Raw genomic sequence first — 18,617 nt, 5'->3', positions numbered from 1 at the left:
ACGTAATATGTTAGCGTGAATCATTCACAACAACTATGTCTACCAATTTGCAAGTTGCTACTGACTCTGTCAATATAATATGTGTTGACCATATGTATACATAATTAGTTTAGATGCATTAAAGGAATAAATACGTTTTCACAATGATCGAATGTTTTGTTCAATTAAGAGCACTACTAAAAAACTCTTCAAATAAAATTTTATTATTTATTTAAAGAGACGTATCAATATTTAAGACTCCAAAGACACTCCAATTAAGATTCTTCAAATAAGAAATGATTTTCTCTCTTCAGATTTGGAGGGTTGATTTTTTCTTCTTCAATTTATATTTTATTATTTTTCATTAGAGAAAGAGAGAAAAGTATTTTAATTGCTATTGATTTTTACCTTAAAAAATTAATTATTTGATTAAAATAATATTAATTTATTTCTATTTGAAGAGTCTTTTGGAGAATAATATGTTTTTTCACTCTTTTATTTGCCACATAGGTAAATAAATAGATGTTTGAAGAGTAAAATTAATAGAGACTTTTGGAGATGCTCTAATTCAGCTGATTAAAATTTCACCATACCCACTTGAAGATAATTAGCATTCATAAGCTAAAGTACTAGTTTTTCTGCATGCAGATTGCTGAAGACTGTAATAAAATGCCCAAACAACAAGAAATAGGCAAGTTTCCAATTTAGCTAAAAGGAGATGCTCTGACTGAGATAAGTTATACTTTAGTTTCAATCACCTACTTTATCTGGAAATGCAGGTGACCTGGAGGCATGGAAGCTCGGGGAGCTGCTTATCTTTGGAGATGCTCTAATACAGCTGATTAAAATTTCACCATACCCACTTGAAGATAATTAGCATTCATAAGCTAAAGTACTAGTTTTTCTGCATGCAGATTGCTGAAGACTGTAATAAAAGGCCCAAATAACAAGAAATAGGCAAGTTTCCAATTTAGCTAAAAGGAGATGCACTGACTGAGATAGGTTATACTTTAGTTTCAATCACCTACTTTATCTGGAAATGCAGGTGACCTGGAGGCATGGAAGCTCGGGGAGCTGCTTATCTTTGGAGTTGACCGGTTGTATTTCACCAGCGGGACTAGTGACTGGACAACATCAGCCATCAGTGGTCTGTAGTCTGCCTCTGGTTGCACGCACATAGCTGCAATTGCCGCCACCTGAATAACCTCTTTCATTGAGTATTGGCCCTCCAATGCTGGATCCATGATCTCTAAAATCTTCTCCCTATCTGTCAACCGAGGCAAGGCCTTTTGCAGACAAAGGAATGATCAGGAAATATAAAAAAATGAGAGAAATAATCGAATAAAAGGAACTAATGCTAACAAACTTATCCAGTGGAATCATGGTATCTTGTAATATCCATTCTAAACCATGTTTATGTTATGCTATGTTTTCTGTAAAGCCTTTTGAGGGTTGAATAAGCAAACCATTCAGCCTATAAATAAAGTAATGAAACTCTCTGTGAAAACTCAAAGGATATTAGGCAGAGGCCCAATCACACATAAGTAGCCATGTCAAATCTTAAGCAAACGCGAGAATCTAACCAAGAGCGAACGATCATTAGTTGATGATTTTAAAGTAAACAGATGACATGGACAATCAGAACATTACAAATGATCATCATAACTAGTTTAACTAAATGAAGAGGAAAGATAAGAAACCCACCCAAGACACCAGAACTCCTTCTCCGGATGGTTTATTCACATCAATGGGAACTCTGCCTGTAAGCAATTCCAGAAGGACAACCCCATAACTATAAACGTCTGATTTTGTTGTTAGATGCCCAGTTAATGCATACCTGTATAGTAAACAAGCTCACCCGAAATTTGAGTTCAGAACTTTCATATTAAAAATGGATTCCATATTCAGATATAAAACACCATCTTATTTCCAAGCTAGTGCATTCAACAACATGAAGAAAAGAGTTTAGTGGTTCTTACTCAGGAGCAACATATCCCTGGGTGCCCAAGACTCGAGTTGACACATGTCCACCAGCTTTGTCAGATCCAATCTTGGCCAAACCAAAATCAGAAACTTTGGCATGAAAATTTTTGTCCAAGAGGATGTTGCTGCTCTTAAAATCTCTGTGAATCACAGGGGGGCTACAATGCTCATGGAGAAATTCCAAACCTTTAGCAGCTTCAAGAGCTATTCTAAGTCGGGTTTCCCAGTCCAATTTGGAGGCAACTGAGTTGGAACCTGCATTTTTAACACTATTTCTTCACATATTTGCTCGTATTACAACAAAGCCAAACCTATCAGAAGGAATCTTATAACAGTAAGCCAAGCTTATTTATTCATGGATTATGGATTCTAAACTAAAGATTACTTTTCTTTCCTCATCCCTAACTATATTCAGATGCATAACTATTGTTACTCTAAATATGCATAATTCTTACGAAGGATTTACAGCTTAGATTGTTTCTACTCTATCTGCTCAGAACGTCATTGAAGCACGGATAAGCTTTTCAAATCTTTAATTGGTTTAGGAGCAATATGCCAAGAAAAGGATCTAAAGAAGATCATTATTAGATGATATAATGCATCAAAAGCATCACAACAAAGACATTAATGCCACAAACACAACAACTAACTCTTCTTTAACTATAACAAAAAAAAAACACGGTGCTTAAGTTTGTTTTTAGCCCTCCAAAAATAAACATCACACAACTAAACAAGGAAAGAAAAACCATGGAGGAGATATGGGAAAAAGCCAGCATCTGCAGGTGAAGATAAGAACAGATTTCACTGTAACTATCGATACAAGCATAGAGACTAAAAGAGATTACCATTAGCAGGATACAGATGTTCTTGTAGGCCACCATTTGCCATGTAATCATACACAAGCAATTTACGACGATCAGAACAATATCCAAGCAGAGCCAGCAGATATGGTGACCGTAGACGACCAAGCAACTCCACCTATAGTCAATCACAATGCCTTTCAGGGAATAGCCAAGTTCATAAGCCAACATGTCTCAAATAATGAACCATCGAGTTACACAGAGTTTGAAGGAGAATAAATCACAAGAGAACATGCTTTTCACCTTCATAAGCAGAGACCTAGAAAAATCAACTCAACCAAGTCCTTTGCAATCATTTGGTTAAATTGATATTTTTTAGGAAAAAGGATGGCAAACAGATATCGAACTTCATTATTATTATTATTATTATTATTAATTTTTATCTATCCCTCAATATTTCTCCTAATAGAATGGAGCCAAAAAGAAAAATTACAAATTGAGATCAAACCTCCATCTTAAATTCATCTTCTCCCTGCTTTCCTGCTTGATCCATCAACTTAATTGCAACTTTCCTCCCATTACTAAGCACTCCCTGGTACACTAACCCAAAACCACCGTGCCCAACCACATTCGACTTGCTGAAACCACCAGTAGCTGAATGCAGCTGCTTGAAAGTGAACACCTGAAGTCCATTATCAGTAGCAACTTCCAATTTTCCCGACTCACCTTTCTCCTCACGATTAACACCTTCAAAAGCAAACTGAACCATTAGTTTGCTGACCAAAGGTAAAGGCTTTCAAGAATCAGCATTACTAAACTTCAATTTCTTAATTCTTATATTTCAACCACAGAACAACAAACTCTGGCTCGGTGAGCTTGGTTATTCAGTAAAAAGAAAATAATAATAATAACATAAAGATACACCAAAACTTTTAATTTTAGTCTGTTCGTCAACTATTCAGCAACCAAAATCCATTTCTTTTTCTTTTTCAGGAAAAGGAAACACATAAAAGATTCATTCCTGATAATAAAAAGCCACACTAACAACTCATCTTCCATATCAACCCAGAAGACCAAAAACCCATAAACAGAGTTTGACCTCTGTTTGGTCACAGAAAAAGTGTGGGTATGACTAACAAAGAAATCTCTGTACGGTCATGCCTTTCCTAAGCAGACAAACAGTGGAAAAGAGTAAAAGAAAAAATTAATCTTTTAAAAAAAACTAATAGCGCTTTACATAAACAAAAGTAAAACGTAACTTACTTTTGGGGGTATTTAAGCGCTTAGAGACCTTGTTACGTATGTAGCAGTAGTAGCTAAAAGCGACGAGCAAAGAAGCCAAGGCTAGTGAGGCAACCACCACAATAACCACCAAGGCAACGCGCTCTTTTCTTCTGTACTCATCGTCTCCTTCCATTTCTGTTTATTAAGAGAATGGAAGAATAAGAAGCAAAGAGAGAGAAATGGAGGGTTTGAATAAGGCTTCGGCTGTGAGTGATGACATGCTCACTGTCTGACACCCTGTGTGTACTTGTCCGTTTTTGCGATGGCGCGGAGAATTGTTGAAGTGACACTGCTCTTTTTGCTCTCAAGTACTTGAAATTTTAAATATTCTCGTTACTTACCACTAATTCTCCTTATTTTAATCCATAGCCGTAAGTTGCGTCAATGGTCAACAGAGAATTTGAGTTTTTTTTTTTTTTTCCGATTGGAGGTTAAATGATTTATTAAGTCTTCAATTTTTTTACCCAAAAAAAAATAAAAATTAAGGTGCAGTTGTTATATTTTTTAGAAATATTATGTTTAGTGGCATTCATTTTTTACTTTTTTTTTTTAGTGAAAACAAGTTGATTATGTTTCTGACAGGAAAACTAAAGGAAAGTTAAAAACAGTCGTTTTATGTTTTGAATGTATCACATCTTAACTGGACACCAAGAAAAAGAAAAAGGTGAAAGTTAATAATTTTTTGTAGATCAAGTCCTCTTACAATCCAATCTTCACATGAGCAAAACTTACTTACGTTATCATTAGTTAATAAATTAAAAAGTAAATGTAATTAAATTCTAACCATACTAGCATAAAATAATATATGGTATGAAATCTTTAAAAAATTTGAAGAGATCAAATTAAAAAAAAAGCATAAATCTAATAAATTTTTTTTTTTTACATCAACTATAGGGTGCGTTTGGGATTGAGGTGCTGTAGCTTTTAAGCTACAGCTGCTGTGAAAAAAAAAGGTATAATTATGAAACAAAAGTTAATAATATATAGTAAATATAAATTTTAAATAATAATTTTGATAAAATTATTAAAGATATAATAGAGTTTGTATTATACAAGTGAAAAATCATATCAATATAGCTTAAAAGCTACAGCAGCTAGTGTTTACCAAACACTTTAGTGCTGTAGCTTTTAAGCTACAGCTGCCCAACCTCAATCCCAAACGCACCCTAAGTAAGGTCAAATGTTGTAGTCTCACAAATAATTATTTACTCTACCGCACATGTTACTACTGCGATTAAATTTTTTTAGTTTATAGTAATACAATAGTATCATTCTTTCATATGGACTACTGGATAAATTTTATTCTTTTTATTTTTAGATTCTAATTTTAAAACACACTAACAAATGCATTTTTTAATTTTATGAAAATATCATTCCTCTTTTATAAAATAAACTCAAAAACATCATTTAAAAAACAATATCAAAAGCACCTTTAAATTCTTTGCATATTTGTTTCTATTTTTTAAAAATATCATATCAAAAGGGTAACATGGGTTTTGGTATTTATGATTTTCTAACATGTTTCTCTTAATAACAATAATAGTACTTATTGTTGTGACAAAGACGATATTAAATTGTAGGCTTTTGTTTTGTCCTCTTGATTAATTACTAAATGTTCTATCTTGATTGGATATAGAGGAGCTTTTAGGGTTGGCAAAACCTCACGCTTGGGAAATGTCGAGCCTAACCGGAGCATGTTTCTTGTTGGGTTGGGTGGAACGAATTTATGTGTTACATTTTTTAGAATTTTTTTTTACTTTACAAATTTATAATATACAAAAATTTGTTTTTATTAGATTACGCTTTAAAAGTTGGGCAAAAAGGATTTAAAATTTTAAATATTTGTTATATATATATAGAGGCATTTATTAAGCTTTCAGCCCGAACTTGGATGTTTAGAAAATATGGTAATACCTCAACTCAGGCTGAACGGACTTTTTTCTACCATCCCGAAAGCTTTGAGGTTTCTTTAAAGGAATCTTTGAAGGTTGAAAAATGTCTTGGTTGGATATTGAGGAAGCTTTTAGATTATCTAGGGAGATGATATTTGATGTTAAGAGATGCGGAAAAGTTTTGAAATTATCTTGTGGAGTCCTGATGAATTGTTAATCTTGGTGAGATAATAGAGGAAGTTATCTTAAATAGAAGTCTATTAAAATAAGTTTGAGTCGTGATCTTTAAGTGAAAATGCTCACCTTTTAGTCTTTAGATTATCATATTCTTTCGTTAGATTTAGTACCTTTATTAAGAGTATTTACATTTCTTTTCTGTCTTTTCTCTTATATTATTATCAACTGATATGATTTATTCTAATTTTTTAAAGGCTTTTAACAATTCTTACCAATAATTTTTCATTTAGGAGCTTAATTTTTTTTTTTTTGCTACAATACTTAGAATACATCAAACACTTTTATATAAACATTGTCCATATAAAAATTATGTAATACAACTTTTTTTTTTTTTAAGTATTGCGTGAGAATAGAAATTAAACATTTTGTATTGACGCATGTGAACTATGTTCAAGCCTCGTATTTCTTTTAAACTATTTATCATCTCAAAATACTCCAAATTCGATAATATTTGAACTTAATTACTAATATGTACGGTTTTATGTAATTTTGAATATTTTATATCTTGAAAAAATTAAATGCAATATATATTTATTTATCCCATTTTACTCTCCTACCATTGCATCACCATCACCCGTACAATGAAAGACTGAAAGAGATTAAACTGAAAGTTTGACATGAAAAGTAATAAGTAGAAATGAAAGGGCATCAAATGCAATATGCAAAACGTTAACTCATCATAGACCCGCACGTTTTAGTGGGTTTGATTAGACACAACAAGAAACAGTAAAACCACTTGCAACAATGCTAACAAGACAAATCCTGCACAATCTCCCACATCTCAAAAGTACCGCTATTACAGGTAGAGCCAGCTCCCCAGTCCCCTCATGTGCCCATCAGGGGCAATTCGGTAATTCAACAACTTTGCGTCAGCCATACCCGTATCCTCCAACCACGGTCCTGTCTTCTGTTTTTATTCTGTTTATTTTCTGTTCCCCTGGTAATTTGTTTTTACTCCCAGCAAAAGAAAACTTCAATTCACCTTATAAGGAGCGGCTTGGAAGTAACAATCGGAGTGAAGGCTACATAATACAATTATTTGAAAAGAAAAGGAAAACTCCAAATGCAACATTGAGTTTACAGAGTGCACTAGGAAAAATGGGGAAAAAAATGTTCAAAGTGAAATTCTGCCGCCAAATGTAGAAACCTAAAGCAGATTACCAACAATTACTACAACAGAATGTAGTCAATTCGCATTCTGATCCTTGTCCTAATCCAACTAATTTTATGTATATCAAGATCTTGGTCCGAGTGAGAGATGCCGCGACCACGACGGAAGCCAAAAAATGAAGAGGGAAGTAAGATTTTGAAAAGGAAAAATGAAAATCTCCTCCTATGCATAACATCATTCAATGTGCGACTTTGTTATATTGATCTAAAGCTCGGGATAACGACTGTATTGAAACAGGGAATGATGGTCCCATCTGCAGGTTTAACAAATGCAGGGAGTTAACTACAAATAAACAGCAATGGAAAAAATGCTAAAAGATTATAGTAGGAGCTAAATGTGTTGACACATTCCGACAAAATAAATGGTTCTTAATTTTCAATTAGTGAATAAGCTTCATGGTTTCATTCACCAGAGACAGGTACAAGTGAAAACCAACCTAAAAGCTCATACTTGTGTATTCATAAAAATATCAGTATCTTTATTATATATATATATATAATAAATGGTTCTTAATTTCAATTAGTGAATAAGCTTCATGGTTTCATTCACCAGAGACAGGTACAAGTGAAAACCAACCTAAAAGCTTATACTTATGTATTCATAAAAATATCAGTATCTTTGTTATATATATATGTATATATATATATATAGCTATTTCAGACCTTAAATATGGCATTGCTTTAGGAAAATTGGTATGACCTGTAGATGATGCTACCAAGATGAGCTCAAAACTTGTTAATTGATGAAATATTGATTACACGATGTTCAATGTACTCCAGCATATAGTGACTTTCACATTATTGAGCCAAGTAAAAAATTCTACCAAAGTAAATGTCTGCTAATATTATTGTTGTTGCAAACAAAAATATGGATTTTGATAAATGAAGTAAGACAGGAGGGGGTAAGGATCGTTTTGTGGTGGTAGTGATGGTGCGATGCAACAACAGTGGTCATAGCGTTGTGGGTAAGAGATGAGGTTTTGATGAAGATCTAAATGATATGTTATGGAACAAAACAAAACACAACAATTAAAATATTTTAAAACTAAGGTAAAAGCCAAAACTTTTAGTTACCCCACCCCCCCAAAACAAAAAAAAAGTCTACAATAAGCATCTAGCTAAACAATATAACACAAAAAAATCTTTATGACTTGATTAATTTATAGTAAATCTTTATTTTAGTCTTTCATTTAAAATTCCAAAAGCCTAGTGTGTGAACACAAATTATTTTTTGTTTCAATGATGAAGGATACACAAGAAAGTAGCATGGGCACCGATTGAACTGGAAATGCTCAGCTACTCAAAAAACTAAAGATGTCCTGTTCTATTCTTTGTCAATCTTTATGAATGAAATAGTAAAGAATTCTCCATGTTACCTCAACCTAGAACAAAGTATATGAGCTTACCGTGCTACACATATGGAAGGAATTCACATAGCCAGCAAATTTAGAAGCTGCAAAAAAGTAAAAGGAAGAAGTGTTGTTCATTAGATCCTGGCCATATGGGAACAGATGAAGGTAACTATTAAGTTCCCAACTTGAGAAAACATCCACACAAATATGCCAAGTCAATACACCTAAAAGATAGTGAAAATGAAATACCAATAACAAATTGGACTAAATCAAACAACTAATGCTGCTCGACAGAGTAAATTTCAGCAGGATCTTAGATGATTCATTGCCATCTATAATTGCTTCAATAGCTTGGAGAGGATTGTAGTTGCACTGACCAAAATATAATATATCAGACCTTATGATTCTATTGTAAAGACGAACATGCAGCAAAGTGCTTGAAACTCATAACTATATTGTGTGGTCTAGGACCACAGCAACAGCTTAATATCACTTCTTTGATAGTGTTCTGGCAAAAGTTTTCAGACAAATTATTTAGCAAAACAAAATCCAGAATTCTTCGGAATGGCAGAGAAAGAAAGTTCAGACAGGCCATTCCATTAGAAAATAACAACAAATAAATAAATAAATAAAGGACTACTCAATCTGTTGATGATACTCCAAAAATAACTTCAATATCGACTAATTTCCTGATCAGATGTGACCAAACAACTTTTGCCAAGGCTTGAAAATGATTTTAAAAAAAACCTAAAATCATTTTTGACCATGAACAATAAATAGGAAAGTAAATAACATACGCAACTTACTTTTCTTCAAGCCTGCAGGCTTTGCCAGCAGAAGAGCATTTACAAATGCACCAACATTTTCACGCAGAAGCTCCTCCTTCAGACTCACCTTTAGAAGATATTGTAACCAAATGAGAAGTATAAGGAGATAGAAATTAAAAATAACTTCCAGTATTTATATACATTGCAGATAAGATAGACAAAGCACCATATAGGAGGATGCTAGTACCTTTCCAAGTCCTGCATGCACGTTAGATGTGTTATCCATTTTAAATTTAATGTGACCCTGTTTTGCTTCTTGTACCGCTCTAGCAACGTCATTGGTTACTGTACCTTGCTATACTAGCTATTAGTACAACTGTTTGAGGGCATTATAAGTCACTGCACATAAGAAGAGGCTAAACAGGTGATTTACTCACTTTAGGATTTGGCATCAAACCATGTTGATTAAGAATCTTTGATATCTGCAAAAGTAGAAGAAAAAGAGAAAAAAGGAAAATAAGTAATTAACCAGTTGCAAATTTTATGAATCACACAGTTTAGAAGATCAATCACGTTTCAAAACCTTGAACAGACGAGGCATGAATTGACGCGTTGAGAAGCATTTCTCAACATCAAGCTTGCCACTGCCTGCAGAGAAGCAAGCCAAAGTTTCAGAGCTAAACCATAATTTGGTTTACAAAGATTACTCCCTGAACTGAAACACAAGATAAAAATAACAGATCTCTGAGTAAATCAGGATTCAATCATGCTGCTAAATAAACAGTCCTTCAGGACAAACTAACATGAGCAAGATTATAATTAAAGGATACAGTTGTCATGAAAGTATGAGAGAGCATGAATATAAAAAGGAAACCTAAAAGTAACACTCATCCAAAGGATGACATCAAATGGCTAGAATGAAGAACAATAGCAACCGCCAGCTACTCAATAAAGATTTCCTAACTAAACATAACAGACAACAGCAATTGATCATCATATAACAGTCAGAATAATGCTACATTACTTGCAATTTCCTCAATAAGTTCTAAACCACCAACAACATCAGCTCCAGCAGCTCTGGCTTCTTCCGCATCAGCCCCTTCAGCAAAGAAAGCCACCCTGACGGCCTGAAAACTCATTACAATCATCAAAAGAACCAACTACTCTACTTCTTTCTTAATCAAACATAGCACAAACTTCAAAAACTACCTTCTTATCACCATGCGGAAGATTCATAGTACCACGAACTATCTGCAGTTTAATTTAAATACCAATAAGTACTAAATAAGAAGAAAATTAAGAAGTATCTCACTTGTATAGATGAATTGGGCAAATACCAGCTCAGTTTTGCGAGGAGGAATGGCCAATCGTACATGAGCTTCAACAGTTTCATCAAATGTAGCCTTGGCATTGGCCTGAAACAATCACTAATAATCAGCTCAAACCAACTTATCATCTAGTAAATTTTTAAATCAAATATATATAGACTAAACTCAGTGACCTTGACTTGTTTGATGGCGTCCATCAAATCAAGAACCGGTCTGCTCTCTTTCTTCTTACTCTCCGGCTTAATCAACAGTGGGTAGGGGACAGACACCTGCGCCTGCTCCGGCACCCTCATAAACCTCACCGTCTTCTTCTCCGCCTGAATTCTCCTCCCCTCCCCGACTCCCTCCCCCTCAGCCTCCCCGCTAGCAGGCTCTCCGGCTTCGGGCAGAGGAGCGACGCGGGACGGATACGAGACAGGAGTGATTGTAGGGACATCCTTGAGGTATCGAATGTCCTCCCGGGTCAAATCCGTTCGGGCCTCCCCGGCCTGAAAATCGCGGGGCGGGTTATCGGATTGCAGTTCATCTCGTTGTTGTTGTTGTTGTGCGTTTTCGATGGGAGCATTTGATTCGTCTTTTGGTTTGGAGGCGTAGGATGCGCCTGGAATGGGTTGTTTAGGAGGGTTTTGCGATTCGTCGTTGTTTTGGACTGCTGTTGATGAGCAGAGAGTTCTTTGGAAGGTTACGGAGGGAGAAGCGTGGGGTTTGGTCAGGCAGTGGCGGCGAGCTTGGGAGAGAAGAAGCCTCACGGCCGCCATTTTGACTGCTTTGCTTTACCTGTTGCTCTCACTCGGCGATTACACCAGAGGCCGACTGTGGGTTTCTAAGGGTTTAAGCGACTGCAAATCTGCAATGAAATGAAAACTTTAAAAAATAAAAATAATTATTTTTCCCATTTACTTCATATGAGTTTAACGCCCCGTTGAAATTTGAGATTAGACAACTATAATTTAAAATTTAATAAACTCCGATTGTTATAATTTTAAAGATAAATTAATTTAATTTTAAATTTATATAATAAAATATTTATTATATTTTTATTAATTTTATTAAATTATATTTATTACGTATTATTAATTTTTACTTTATAATTATAATATTTTTTTAACCTCAACTGTAACTTAAAAATTACAATATTTTAATAACAAATAGAACATACTTGATCTAATAAAATATTTGGAATATTGATATTTAAATTTAAACACTAGATTCAATTTAAACTATACAAACTAATGTGATATAAATATATATAAATTAGACATAAACATAAAATAATAAAAATAAATCATCTGAAACTAGAATTATATATATATATATATATATATATATATAGGCACTAATTTGGAGCTTAATTTTAATAAAAAGAGGACTTTGGATAGTTTATTGTAGATACTGATATATCTTAAATTAACTATATGTGAACTTCTGTAACAATCACAAGTTACCAAAACTTATCGTATACTAAAAGGAGTTTATATATGCAAAAGTAATGTTACAAATCAGAAATATCTATACATTCCATATAAACCAGAATACTAAAAGGAGTTTTTTATGCTTGAAGCGTACCGTTTAACCTGTAATTTATAAGGACGCTTAAATCTAATGCCACAATGATAATATTCTTGTTGACTTTATGAGCTTTGCTAATGGGAAATAATTTGGGGCTTATTGCCCGACGACAAATAAAACTAAAACTACAAGCTGTTGCTTACAATACAAAGAATGTGAATTATTGGTAAACCGCATTTCCGATTGACCTTCTTTTATGTGTATTTTTACTTTACCAGAACAAAAGAATGAAAAAGAAAATGTTATAAACAAATCAAATGTAACTAGAGTCTCCCAATAGTAAATCAAACATGTCAGCAGGGGTTAGAAGAGTTGTTCCACCAAGAATTAACTCTAAATCAGGCCTTCCACTTTCAGACAACGCCTCCAGAGCTTCGTGAACCTGGCAGCATAGAAAGAAGAAAGAGTGTCATGTTTAATTTTGGTAAAGTTAATGCCATAGTTTCAAAGAAAAAATTGTGATGCAACAAGCAAAAAGAGTAAAGGAATTCGAACCTCAAGACCATTGATGCCCCCGATAACAAAAATCAGAATAACATTTTGGTCAGCAAGACTGGGTTTCGCCTGTGCAAGTTGCAAACCAAAGAGTTAAAGCAATTCATGACTACAGAACAGAAGCAGGATTCCCATGAAATTTTCGGGGATTAAAACTTACCTGTCCGAGGCCAAATCTTCCAAACCCACTTTTGAAAAGTCGTCCCACTGTAGATGAATGGTACTCCAACCCAGGTACATCACTCTTGGCCAAAACTTTCATTAGAAGCTTATAAAGTAATCCCTTGCTTGCATATGAATCACCGTGGAAGTGACTGTCTGAACCAAATGCCGAGTCTCTCAAAGGTATATTCTTCCTCTTCAGACCAGATACCTTGTGAAGGAATTTGAAAAGATTATCCACTCTATCTTGCAACTCCAATTTCAACTGCATGTCATTGTATTGCTGCTCTCTGTTATCATTATTATCAGCATCTTCATCACCCCACTTACCCCACTGATCATCATCAAAATCATCAATGTCTAACGGATCGGAAGACGCTTCTTTGGATTCCTCTGATTTGATTCTGTTTTTGTTGGCCTCAAGTTCTTCTGGTAGACCATGTAGAAACTTAAATTTTGCTTCCGATGGGTTTTCAAATATTGCATCCACAATAGCTTCTTTCAGAAAATGCTCTTCCTGCCATGAAAATGGGCCACCAGACCCAGATGTCGGGAAATTTTCACCTGCCAATATATATCCAGTAACTGTAAGGAGCAAGGCATCTTTAAATGAGAGTAACCTTGACGACAGCTCCATTTTTCGGGTCTTTTGGTCATGTGATCCAACCAAACAGCTCTTATTGATAAGATCACCAATCTGAGCAGCAAGACTCTGACTTGTGTCTCCGGCACTGACATGCAGCATTTTCTCTGAGCTGATAAAAGCATCCCATCTGGCACTGTGAGATTCGTCAAGAGCGGCTAGTGCAGCTGTTGCAAACTGAATAATTCCTCTATTTCTTACTAAAGATGACTGATTCTTGGCCAGTGCTTTAATCATGGCTTGCAACTCCGATTTTGTAGCTGAACCAGGACGACTTCTCACATTTACAGTTAAATTTTCTTGACGTAGTGCTTCCTGAAGCCACTTCTTTATCAACACAGTTCCATCTTTCATCCTTCTATCCAATAAAGCTTCCATATATGGTGTTCCACGAAAATTTTCAGTGGAGACGAAGGATCCACTAAGTAGCTCAATCTCAGAGGAAAGGGACTTTTCACTATATATTTTGTTGCTGAGATAAACCAAATCTACAACTTCGGAAGATGAGTTGTAAGCATCCCACCCACGTAGAAAAGCCTCAATATTTCCTTGAAGTCGAGAATCATCTAATTTGGAATCTTCTTCACTTAAAATTTTTGCCAGTGGTATCTGAACTTCAACAGGAGAGCGTTGTACACTAGAAGACCCAAGCTTGGCCCGCGATTGTGAGCCTTTTATGTGGGCATAGAATGCTGTTCTCTTCCTACGGGGCAAAGATGAAAACATACGATCAACAAGCGAGTCTCCGTGACAGCATGGAGTAAGAAGATCAAATGTACGGTCAACAAGTAATAACCCAGCCGTTCGTTTTCGTCGACCTACATCATAAAGGCTTGACATGTCTGTCATAAGCTTCCCAACATTTTTTGATAGATCTCCAAGGGAAAATATTTCCATTTTCAAGTCCATCTAGACATTTAAATAAAAGAAACAGGGTAAAAATATACTAATCAGCTATCAATATGATATAATGCAGGAAAAATATATTAAAAAAAAGAGTATTCTACATAATTATCTTAAGTATCTACACAATTTGGAATTTTTTATCTTGTTCTCAACTGCTTCACAGATACTGTAGTTGTACCTGTAGGATTCTTTTTAATTTTCAAAAAATAAAAAACAACCACTTGAAAATGGTTCCCAATATACCTAGATCATTTAAACTTAAATAAAACAAGATATATAACATTTATATAGGCGTTCTTGCAGTGACCTACAGAATTGAATTTCTCGTTTTCAGGTAAGTTTCACAGAAAATATGCATGGGCAATTTAAAAGATAGAAAATATTGGCGCATCATCGAGATAGAAACATGAGAGAATATATTACAATGTATATAAAAATAAGTTAAATGAGCTTCTTGTTACCTTTGATGCCAAATGGTAAATAAGATGTGCTGTAAGAATTGCCCCAGGAGGGACATCATCACCATCAGAAAATGATCCAGTACCTATTGGAGGCAACCCAGGACTAAGGGAATCTTCGTGTTCAACTGATAGGCACGCTTCAGCAACAGATCCCTCAGAAGGTAAGACAAAAACTCTAGGTGAAAGAGGGCACAAAATCATGGGGAAGTGAAGCACAGAAACAACCAATTCTTGCCCTACATCTTCTTTATAGAAATCCTTTCCACTTGAACTGGCTTCAAAGGTAGAAGTATCCTCTTTACTAGATGTGAGATGTGACCATCCATCATCTTCAAAGGTTAACCTTTTCTGGAATCCAGTATCCTCTGACTGTCGAGATTTCGTCTGACGCTTCCTAACAAGCTCCTCGTAATCTTGGAGAAGCAAGGTTTCATATTCATGGAATGCGTCTGGCCCCAGAGGTGAATCAGTATAAGCTGAGTGAGCTATCTACAATGACAAAATCTCTAATCAGATTCAAAACACAGAATGCAAAATAAATAGGCAACGCCAGAAATACCACTTGAGAACAACCTCTACAATGCTGTCACTGTAACATTGTCTTCTAAATCACAATATTGACGAAAAAACATGCAACCCTCGTGCTAAATTTCAGAACCACAAAAGAAGTTCCAGCTTGATTCTTAAGTATATTAATACTATTAAAAGAATCTACTTCAGAACTAATGTGAAGGAAAATAAACACTAGTGTCTAAGTTCACAACTTGCATATACCATGAAAAGAATGAAACAAATGAAACTTGTGAGAGAGAGAGTTAATAAACCCAAACTAATCGGAAGAGCAAGTTGACAAAGTACCTCTGAAATAGAAGTAAATATTGCACAGTGGCGAATACCGTAGCTTGCGATCAGGCATCGTACAATATATCGATGTGCATCACTTAGTAGACGAGACGTCATAACCACCATTTTCCTCATAGGGTCGATATTTGAGTTCCAATCAACCACCTATATAAGCAATTCATTCATAAGATTAAAACATCCTTGAGGTTGGAGATGCAATATCAGAAAATATCCTACATAAATGGTTAAGGCGTAAGGAGGAACTAGCAGTAAAACGCAATGATGAATTGTCTGGATGCTACTACTATTTCTTTTTGCTTCTATTTGTACGAGATGGCCTAAACTCCAACAGTTGAGTATTTCAAATACAAGGTATGCAAAGAAATGATTAAAAGGACGATGTAGAATAAGTGTTGATCTGAAGATAGAAATGAAATTCTAATGTTCAACAACAAAGCTCTACAAGCTCTATAAGGATCTAACACGTATGTTTCTGCTTTCAAGCGAAACATGTCACAGAATGCTTACGGAATCAAGAGGACACATGTTTTCCAAGCTGCAAACAGCACGTACACCAAGCTCTAGAAGGACAGGAAATGCTCCGATAAGTTGGAAACTCTCCGTACATCCAGAATCTAAATAAAGGATGGCATCTTTGATGTGCTCTGATATCTGAAAAAAAAATTTATTGAAAACAACCAAAAAATCATTGAGTAAATAGTGGCAATTTAAGGGAAAAATAAAAATAAAAAACTACATCAGAGCAATTACAGGTGGAAACTAAGGGAGCCGTCGGTTCACATTCATAGTTTTCTGTTATGCTTCAGATATAATTTCCATCAATTTTATCAACTTCGAAGGTAATGAACAGAGATTTAAAATTAACATCGTCAGCTATACGCAACCAGTAATATTTTCATAGTGTTTATCAATAGGAAATCATATTGCAGCTCTAGCCATTTTGTTTCGATTGTTTATAATAAAAAATTTAACTCACTTGTTTAATGGAATCGATGCAAGACTTAGTCACATCAAGCAATGCCATGCTTACAGACACTGGCCTTCTGCAAAAGCACCAATTTAAAATAACAAATCACAGAAATTATAATCTTGAGCAGCTACGCGTTCATCGTGTTCAAAAACTAATGATGATTTGATTCTGGCCGTTCGATTTGGATACAAGGATCCAATGATTTCTGGGTCTGATCCGAAGCGAAGCGCAGTGATTTAGACCCCCTTCGCCGGTTCACAGGGCACATGTTGCCTCTTTTACGATGAAAGCAAAATTAAACTTACAGGGTCGGTCAAATTACGAGTAATTGGACCCTCACCGACCCATCAAGCAAATTGGGCTGAGAACACATTACCCGTTTATTTATTTATTTGCTTTAATTTTCAAAATATTATTCACATGTAAGACATTCTCAATTCCTTATAAAATTTTATTACTTTACCTTCTATTTTCACCGCCATTAGATTTTTATCAAACAATTATTATTATTTTTTTATATTTATTACATTATTATGTAAGGTAACAAAATACTTATTCATAAATTGAACTAATGAATAATTTTATACATTATGAAATCTATGCTATCTTCATATTCGAATAAAAATATTAATACTACTCAAAAAAATATAGTATTACTTATTTCAAAAACTAAAGTTAAAAATGTAAATATTCGCATTTATATACTTGTTACCTTATATTCATCTTTCTCCTTTTTGAATAATTTATGTTTTTTTTTTAAAAATATATTTTGTCTATTTTTATGGTCTTGCACGATCAACTCACAATAAAATGATGAGCATTTGTTTGCATTCATATACCACATGCATTCAATATTTAACATGTTTTTGGAGTGAACTTTTGCTTATAAGAGACAATAGACTTAAGTTGCTGATAATTTCTCTATGGCCATTTACTAGTAAAAGCTTTTCATTTGTTAAGTGTATAACATTAAGATGGTGGAGAAAACTAAAGGAGAAGTTCAAACATATTATTAATGGGACTCTCAAGTAAAAGACAATTGAAATAATCTTGAATGATTAGTGCCCTTGGGAGTATTTTAATCAAGAGGGCGAGAGAAAGATAATGTGGGTGTGTTAAATTTGCCACCCTCATATTGATTTTAATTATTTTGTTTAGTTAATCTAATGGTTTTCACAAAGAAATTGTGTAACACATTAATCATTTTATTACATATATATTTCTTGTAAACCAATTCTTGATTGAGTAAGTGGTCATTGTCTCCTCGCCTTCAAATTCAAATCAACTATGTTATTAGAGTATATAATCTATGAATTTCTTGGCTCAAATATCTTGTTTCGAATCTGCAACGTTATAAGAGTATATTTTATGAATGTAGGATCTTGCAAGTGAGCCATATACATTTAATTATTTTTTATTTAATTTATTTTTAATTTTATATAAATAATCTAATCTAGTTCATTTCAATCCGACATACTAAACACACTCTAGTAATGTAACCTGACTATATAAATTAATTTATATATTTTGTTGTTCACATTCACATCACTTATATATTTTGTTTTTCACATTCATATCATTTAATAATGAGTAGACAAGAATTTTAATATTTGAGTACCAATTTGAATTCTAATTAATATGACATTTATAAAATAAAGTAATAAGTATATAATTTGTTTAAGTAACACCTAACATAAAACTTGAATTATAACTCAAATGTTAGGAGCATAGGAACTCAAATTATAACCCAAATAT

At 34.1% G+C, this 18,617-nt stretch overlaps 3 protein-coding genes across 4 annotated transcripts; all 3 read right to left on the bottom strand.

Annotated features, from left to right (window-relative positions):
- Nucleotides 1-538: 538 nt before the first annotated feature.
- LOC102626747 (probable serine/threonine-protein kinase PBL7) lies at nucleotides 539-4,312 on the bottom strand. 2 transcript variants are annotated; one of them, XM_052435509.1, is made up of 7 exons: nucleotides 4,026-4,312; nucleotides 3,271-3,509; nucleotides 2,808-2,940; nucleotides 1,959-2,217; nucleotides 1,684-1,816; nucleotides 1,030-1,265; nucleotides 539-763 (listed from the first exon to the last, which is right to left on the bottom strand). In XM_052435509.1, exons 1-7 carry the CDS (start codon nucleotides 4,177-4,179, stop codon nucleotides 730-732), a joined length of 1,188 nt encoding a protein of 395 aa, XP_052291469.1. In that variant the 5' UTR covers nucleotides 4,180-4,312; the 3' UTR covers nucleotides 539-729. The 2 variants fall into 2 exon arrangements, with proteins under 2 accessions (XP_052291469.1, XP_006468994.2); XM_006468931.4 differs by lacking the exon at nucleotides 539-763 and having other exon boundaries at nucleotides 805-1,265; nucleotides 4,026-4,311.
- A 2,523-nt stretch (nucleotides 4,313-6,835) lies between these two features.
- Nucleotides 6,836-11,660, bottom strand: LOC102627029 (uncharacterized). Its single transcript, XM_052435422.1, has 10 exons — nucleotides 10,966-11,660; nucleotides 10,802-10,879; nucleotides 10,674-10,715; nucleotides 10,489-10,591; nucleotides 10,048-10,112; nucleotides 9,902-9,946; nucleotides 9,712-9,819; nucleotides 9,504-9,591; nucleotides 8,752-8,798; nucleotides 6,836-7,599 (listed from the first exon to the last, which is right to left on the bottom strand). The coding sequence occupies exons 1-10, from the start codon at nucleotides 11,548-11,550 to the stop codon at nucleotides 7,525-7,527; spliced, it is 1,236 nt and encodes a 411-aa protein (XP_052291382.1). The 5' UTR covers nucleotides 11,551-11,660; the 3' UTR covers nucleotides 6,836-7,524.
- A 619-nt stretch (nucleotides 11,661-12,279) lies between these two features.
- LOC102627320 (sec1 family domain-containing protein MIP3) lies at nucleotides 12,280-17,182 on the bottom strand. The gene is made up of 7 exons (XM_006468933.4): nucleotides 16,869-17,182; nucleotides 16,400-16,543; nucleotides 15,887-16,036; nucleotides 15,029-15,517; nucleotides 13,017-14,570; nucleotides 12,857-12,925; nucleotides 12,280-12,743 (listed from the first exon to the last, which is right to left on the bottom strand). Exons 1-7 carry the CDS (start codon nucleotides 16,914-16,916, stop codon nucleotides 12,615-12,617), a joined length of 2,583 nt encoding a protein of 860 aa, XP_006468996.2. The 5' UTR covers nucleotides 16,917-17,182; the 3' UTR covers nucleotides 12,280-12,614.
- Nucleotides 17,183-18,617: the final 1,435 nt, after the last annotated feature.

Source organism: Citrus sinensis, chromosome 2, assembly GCF_022201045.2.
Source record: "Citrus sinensis cultivar Valencia sweet orange chromosome 2, DVS_A1.0, whole genome shotgun sequence".
In the NCBI taxonomy this organism is placed as follows: Eukaryota; Viridiplantae; Streptophyta; class Magnoliopsida; order Sapindales; family Rutaceae; genus Citrus; species Citrus sinensis.
This window is presented reverse-complemented; position numbering and strand designations above follow the sequence as displayed.